We start from the raw sequence: 7,542 nt of genomic DNA, 5'->3' as shown, positions 1-7,542 counted from the left end.
ACCTTCTGATCGGCAAGCCCTAGGCTCTGTGGTTTAACCTACAGCGCCACCTACGTTCCTCTGTCTCAGAGGACTTTCCTGCTAAAAGAGCCTACTGGTTTCAGCCCATGGATTTCAAGCAAGGGTCTGGGGAGGTAGCAAGGACTTAAACCAGGACATTTCTACAGCCAACCTCCCCAAAATGTCCAGCCTGCACCTCCAGCTTAGTCAGACAAACTGGAGACTGAATTTTCCATGCCTGGCCTCACAACAAAGGAGGCCTATTTGCTGAGGTGACTGATGTCAAGCCAACACATGTTAGTGGTGAATGCACGCGCATGAGTTCTTGAGATCTTTCTATGCCTTTTTATTTCAGAAAATATTGTGTCACAGATAGCTTTGATAAAAGTTGTTCCAAAACCAAAAATTAATACATACTTTAAGGTTTTCAATGGTATAAGGGAAAAAAATAATTGAGAAGGAATTCCTGAAAAAAGTTGTCCTCTCCTTCCCACCCCTCCAGAGCCATCAAGATGAAATGTAAAATATGGAAGAACAGGCATTTTATTTCAGCTTCCTGACTTAAATTTGGTCCATAATATTAACACACACCCCGCCACAACGGGTACACATTCAACACCATATTCTGTTGTATACTTTGCAACAATTCTGACGTAGTTGTGCACTCAGGATAATAAAGGCTACACTTCTGGAAGACACAGAATCAGGAATAGAGGTAACTGATTTTTACCTGTAGTAGTAGAGACTGACCATCTGCCACCTCTATGATGTGTTTTACATAGCATTTACCTTTTGTTCGAAAATCGCCCACAGAACACGTAAGGATTGTGTGGGCAGAAGAGTTAAAAGGAATTCTGTTTTCCTAACCGCTTTACCAGATAGGCACTTTAAAAACAAGCAAAACCTAAGCTATTTTAAAGAATACAAATTTTAATGCCCTGCTGTAAAAATACCTATATACTGAGCTTTGGAACGTTTGTGGTTAGACCTGCAATATCTTGCTACGCAACTTCTGCTCTACCTAGGACATGAGGGGCAGGAAAAGGACTGTGAGGTTACCTCTCTCAACCCAGAACATGTAACAAAGGATAACTCCCCGCCTGGGCAAAAAGTAATAATAATAAAAAGCATCACATTAGATAAACGATTGCCCTATTTCCTCTTCCCAGAGCCAGAGCGCTCACAGGAGACCACAAATCTAGGTGAGCTTTTTATTGTCCAGTCTGGGAGGAAAACCACGGGACAAGGAGGGGTGTTAACACTAAACCAAGTAGCTATGAGCTCAGTGCTATGTGGGATACCCTTTTCCTAGCTGAAGGCACCCCTCAAGGTCAAAATGCACTTGGGGTGTTGCTTAATTATGCTTCGGTGGGTGGGGGGGCTCTGAAAAAGACATGCACTGCAGCTGCTGAGATGGCAATCTGAAGCAGACCACCAACGCAGGGGAGAGAGAGTTGGGACTCGGCCTCCACTTTGAGAAGCACCCTTTTCTTTCCCTTTTTCAGGGTGGTTTTCAGCAGAAAGGCAGAGCTAAGGAAACCTACACACACAGCTTCTGCTTCAAACTGCAGCCTCCGTGAGCGACTGCATTAAAAACATACACACGAAAGAACATAACTATACCTAACAGCTAGTTCTGTTCTCAGTCGTCACAAAAGGACCATAAGAACAAAACGAACGAGACTCCTTGCAGCTTCTGCATAAAGTTTCAGAATGAAAGCTAGTTGTCTAGAATTAAAAGCAGGCAACTGAATCTGGTCTGCTGTGGAACTAAGAGTACATGTTTGCATACTGAGGCTTGTGCTGTAATACAGCAGAGACACTTTCCATTAAGGTACTTACTAAGGAACACCTACCTATAGTATAAAAAAAGGCACAGAAAATTGAGGCAACGTGTTCAGCAAAAGCTGTCCCTTTTATGACTAGCTAAACTGGTGTACAAATGTCGGGGGACGGGGGGACGGGACACACTACATGGAGAGACATACAGAAGAAAGGTACAAAAGGCTACGTGGCAATGTAAGGCACTTGTATTGTTCTGCAATATGCTACACGGTGGCTTGACAACTTTGTGCAGGAGGAAGCAAGGTTGTGCAGGCTGCAGGCTGCTTTGTGCACCTTTTAAAAGTGATCCTCTGAGCTGCCTTGGAAGAGATATGGCGCCAGTTGCTGCAAAGTCAAGGCAGCTCTATTTGGTGACGGTGGGTTGTGCTGCAGCAACTTGGAGTCTAGCACAACAAAGTAAGGAGAGGTCCCAACTTAAAACAGTGGTGTCTCTCTTTGGAACAGTGTCCAACCATGCTAAGGAAGGTGAGGGCAGAAGGAAGGCAGGCCTGGCTCCCATTAGGCTCAACCAACAGAGAGCTGCCTTCACAGCTTTGTCCTGTTGGCTCAGCCCACTTCGCCTGACCTGCTTATAGCACCATCGTCCACCCAGCATCGCCCTTCACTCCTATTCAAAAAAATATACAGATGAGGTATATTTGGGACTCAACAAGGAGTGACAGGCACACGCGGGGTAAGTTTGGCTTCGGCTCAGAATGTCCCTAGTCTGGACATTCCAGGTTTTGGAGGAAAGGGAAACTGACGTCTCCAGGTACGCTCCCAAGTAGCGCCAACAGTGAAAGAACAAGGGAACAAGAGTGTTTCAACTCCTCATACTTGGCAATGTTCCCAAGGGCTGTGCAACTGGTGGCCAAGCAAGCTCAACCAAGCCCCTGCCTTGGTTGCCCCTCTGTTCTACTGTCCTGGAACATGAGATACAAACACAGCTTGGTGGGTTAAAAGTTATGCCGACTCAACTGAAGGACACTGCGGGATAAGAATGTGTGCACAAAAATAGCTGGAAATGAAACTTGCACCAGTTACTATAAAAGATCCCATGGGGGGGGGGGGATATTTAAAATAATAAACCAGGCATCTGGTGGCTTGAATGCCGTGAAGAACCACCCGGTCACTCGCTCGCTGTGAAGGACTGCTGAACAAGCTGCCACTCCCTAGCCTGTGTCAACCCTTTGCAGAAGTCTCCTTAGCATGAATAAATCAGGAGGAAATGCTGTTGGCACAGGAGAACGGACGCTTCAAGCCCCCAGTGTCTGAGGCACGAGGTTTGCTGGAAACGGCAGGTGGGGAGAGGGCAGCTGGGCTCCAGTCCTGCTTGCAGGCTGCCCAGGGGCACCTGGCTGAGAACAGGATGCTGGGCTCAATGGACCACAGGGCTATAGGGCATAAGATGCTCTTATGCTCTTAAAACATGTGCAAGGTGATCCAGTTGCACTGGGGGCAAAGGCAAGTCTCAAAACTAACCCTGCAGACAGAGACAGACACACTAAGGAGGACAGCGGATACCGTCCCCTGAAAACCAAAAAAGGTAGCAGTACAAAAAAGCTGTCAGTTCTTCTTGGGTGAAGGGCCCTCTCCCAGAATACGCTTCTCACCATTAGTTCCACTTCAACAAAAAGAGGAAGTGTAGCAAGTTAGAAAAGGGTGGCCCCCGAGGTAGACTGTACACTGAGTGCCCCCCACCAGCTTTGAAAATAGGTGACAGAGTAGATGGAAAGCAGTTTCACCCATGAGAGAGATTTCCTCTCACCGCGTTCATAACACGTCCACGTATTACGGGTTAGGAACTGCGCAGCATTCTGTGTGGAAGAAACCTATGTAGCCTTAGAAGAACACCATTCTCAGGAGCTGCAAGGAGCAGCCAGAGTGGAAATGGGTTCAGATCCCCTTGGACTAAACTTGTGAAAAAGTAGGGGGTGGGGACGCCTGAAAAACAGAAGGCTACGGTTGCCATCCTAAAGACACTCGCTAGAGAAGAACAAGAGGATTACTTCTGAGCAAACTTGCACTGAATACACTGTACAGGCAATAATATTGCTGTCCTATGTTGGTATGGGTGGACCACTTGAACATGACAGACCCAGTCATAAAGATTACACCAACACTTCACGAAGGAAACTTGCTGCAGAGGAAACAAAGGCACGAGGAAACTGTCCGCTTGCTAAGTAAGGAGGTCACAGAGCACCCACAGACGTCTGCCCTGATCTGCTATTTCAGTGAGCAGTGAATCTTCTCCCTGGACTAAGGCACAGTCGGCTGAGGATGATTCTCAAGGCCTGGGGAGATGCAAAGCATGCCTGACACATACCAAGCTGCCAGGCCAGCAGGTCTATTTGTTGGTGTTTCAGGAGAATGCAGTAAATTCTATTTTCGGCTAAGAGGAAGCAGTATGGGAGAGAAACTGTGCGCATCTGTCCCCTTCTCCAGAATGCAACTGGCTAAAATTTCAGTCTCTGCGAATAGGCATAGCACAACCCAAAAGTTACATACATACTAAATTATGCTTGTGAAGGCCTGGCACATTCTAAATGTTCCGCTAAGATTACTAGATATGTAACAGAATTAGGAAATGCAGGCAGAGAAGGGACCTTAGAGGTTTGCTCCATTTCCCCCTCCAATGCTATTTCCCACAAACTCGCTGTGCAAGAGTGCATTGTCTGAAGGGGACAAACCTCCACATACTACCCAAATGTTCTATTGTCCCGGCAACGAAGCAAATCATGTCCTACAGATGCCACCTCTCCAAACCACGAGATCCGGCGAGAGTGAGGTGGGTGATACTAAGTCAGGGAATGGGTTTCCAAGGAATAATCGCTTACAAAAACATCTCTGGGTGCAGGAAAAGCAGCAAGAATACAATGGAGGGCAGATTAAAATGAGCAATAAGAAAATACACTGGCTGAGGAAGGGGTTTGGTGTTCTGAAGCCCCGCTGCGGATGGAGAGGGGCTTTTTGGTTACTGCAAACTGTCTGGAGGCAGAGAGAGAGGGGGAAAGAGCTTTTCGGTGGTACGCTGATTCAAGCCGTTTGAAACCGGGCTTGGTGAAGACACAAGGGAAGGAGCTGCTTCTTATTCCCAGAGTCCTTAGTCTCGCATTTTCCATTTCCTCCTCCAAGATTCCTTGAAGACTGTGCTTTGGCTCTAGGGAGACTTGATTTTCTTGGTCCGCGGCGACGTACCATTTTCTGCTTTCACCACTCCATTTTCATGGTATCCTGAGGTGTGCGGAGAAGGAGAAAATGGTATTTTAATAAAAGGCTTCAATAGGTGCTTGCACAAGGCTTTTAAAGACTCAAATAATGGAGTCTGGAATGCTGCATTTAGTACTAGAGTTTTAGGGTGAAGGCAGTGCCCTCCACCCCCTCAGTGAACTCTGACAGTTCACATTGTCCCCTGAGGTTTTCCGAAGCCACAAGTACACTGGCTCCCAGTACGTTTCCGAGCACAATTCAAAGTGTTGGTGCTGACCTTTAAAGCCCTAAACAGCCTCAGTCCTGTATACCTGAAGGAGCGTCTCCACCCCCATCGTTCAGCCCAGACACTGAGGTCCAGCGCCAAGGGCCTTCTGGCGGTTCCCTCATTGCGAACAGTGAGGTTACAGGGTACCAGGCAGAGGACCTTCTCGGTAGTGGCGCCCGCCCTGTGGAATGCCCTCCCATCAGATGTCAAGGAAATAAGCAGCTATCTTATCTTTAAAAGACATCTGAAGGCAGCCCTGTTTAGGAAAGTTTTTAATATTTAATGCTGTATTGATTTTTAACACTTGATTGGATGCTGCCCAGAGTGGCTGGGAAAGCTCAGCCAGATGGGCGGGGTATAAATAATAAATTATTATTATTATTATTATTATTATTATTATTATTATTATTATTATTATTATTATTATTATGCCTGCTTCTTTTCGTTCTTGATGAGTATTTTTAAATATATATACAGTGGTGCCCCGCAAGACGAATGCTTCACAAGATGGAAAACCTGCTAGACGAAAGGGTTTTCCGTTTTGGAGGTGCTTCGCAAAACGAATTTCCTATGGGCTTGCTTCGCAAGACGAAAATGTCTTGCGAGTTCCTGCGGGGTTTTTTTCCTCCCCCCCCCTTTTCCCCAAGCCGCTAAGCCGCTTATCAGCTAATCCGCTAAGCCGCTTAACAGCTGATCCGCTAAGCCGCTTAACAGCTGATCCGCTAAGCCGCTTAACAGCTGATCCGCTAAGCCGCTAATCAGCTGATCCGCTAAGCCGCTTAACAGCTGATCCGCTAAGCCGCTAATCAGCTGATCCGCTAAGCCTCTTAACAGCTGATCCGCTAAGCCCGCTAATAGCGCTAATCCGCTAAGCCACTAATGGGCTTGCTTCGCAAGACGAAAAAACCGCAAGACGAAGAGACTCGCGGAACGGATTCTTTTCGTCTTGCGAGGCACCACTGTATTTTCCAATCTGCTGCCCAATTAATCTTTTCCTCCCAGCTGAACAATATATATATTTTAAGAAACGGATTGGTTTGACCACACAGTCAGCTACACACAAGAGCTAAGGCACATCGCAAGCTGCCTCTCACACCAAGGAGGGCCCCTGCTCCCTCTCGCTCAGTACTGCCTGCGCTGAGCGGAAGCCCCTCTGCAGGATTCCAGGCAGGCAGCCTCTTGGAGGGGATGCAGTGCACACGCTCTCCCACACAGCACTCAGAGCTCAAACCAGACACAGGTGTGATGCCCCAGCAGGATGCTCACCCGACTCCCTTTTGATGGTCTTCAGCTGCTGCTTGCCATGGGTGGCGGCCGCAGCCGCTGCGGCTTTTTTCCTAGCGCTCTGCTCATTCCAGTACTCCCGCCAGCGCCGCAGCTGGAAGTGTATGAAGCGCCACATCATCCAGGCCTGTGAGAAGCACACCAGAAGCAGGACGCACATCCTGGGGGAAGCAAGCAAGGGAAGGCAGGCTGTGACTGAGCAAGGAGCTGGCCGGCTTCAAAGGGGCGCCCCAGGGAGTGGAAGAGGCTGCCGATTGAAACACCTGTCTTTCCGTATCGAAAGCCCTGGGGAAACCTAGACTGAGGGCTGGCACACCCAGGTTATCAACTCTGCCACTGCCCATCTTGGGCTGGTGGGCATGCGCATTTTGCTTTGATCCACAGCCAGATCTCACATGGCAGTGTGTGTGTCCACCTGAAGATAATGGTGGACAGCTTCATTTGGAGGACTCATTTCCAGGGAGAAGCTATTTGTGCTTGTTTACCCCAATGACAACAGGGACGCGGGTGGCGCTGTGGGTTAAACCACAGAGCCTAGGGCTTGCCGATCAGAAGGTTGGCGGTTTGAATCCCCACGATGGGGTGAACTCCCGTTGTTCATTCCCTGCTCCTGCCAACCTAGCAGTTCAAAAGCACGTCAAAGTGCAAGTAGATAAATAGGTACCACTCCAGTGGGAAGGTAAATGCTGTTTCTGTGCACTGCTCTGGTTCACCAGAAGCGGGTTAGTCATGCTGGCCACATGACCTGGAAGTTGTACGCCGGCTCCCTTGGCTAGTAATGTGAGATGAGTGCCGCAACCCCAGAGTCGGCCGTGACTGGACCTAACGGTCAGGGGTCCCTGTACCTTTACCTTTATCCTCAGAACACCAGAAGCTTCAGCTAGACTGGAGCCCCATTCAGGCATTACGTTACCCTCGGGTAATGTAAACTTTGGGTTACATTACCAGCAAACCCG

General features: G+C 48.2%; 1 protein-coding gene across 1 annotated transcript in view; it reads right to left on the bottom strand.

The window, feature by feature from the left end:
- Nucleotides 1–330: 330 nt before the first annotated feature.
- TRAM2 (translocation associated membrane protein 2) overlaps nt 331–7,542 on the bottom strand; it is a 46,354-nt gene continuing 39,142 nt past the window's right edge. The window contains exons 10-11 of the mRNA XM_081906473.1: nt 6,569–6,747; nt 331–5,058 (exon numbers count right to left, since the gene is read on the bottom strand). Coding sequence (XP_081762599.1) covers nt 4,985–5,058; nt 6,569–6,747 — 253 coding nt within the window. The 3' untranslated portion in view covers nt 331–4,984. The remainder of the gene's footprint in view (nt 5,059–6,568; nt 6,748–7,542) is intronic.

The sequence above is a fragment of the Podarcis melisellensis genome (assembly GCF_964234715.1).
Source record: "Podarcis melisellensis genome assembly, chromosome: 3".
Classification (NCBI taxonomy): Eukaryota; Metazoa; Chordata; class Lepidosauria; order Squamata; family Lacertidae; genus Podarcis; species Podarcis melisellensis.
This window is presented reverse-complemented; position numbering and strand designations above follow the sequence as displayed.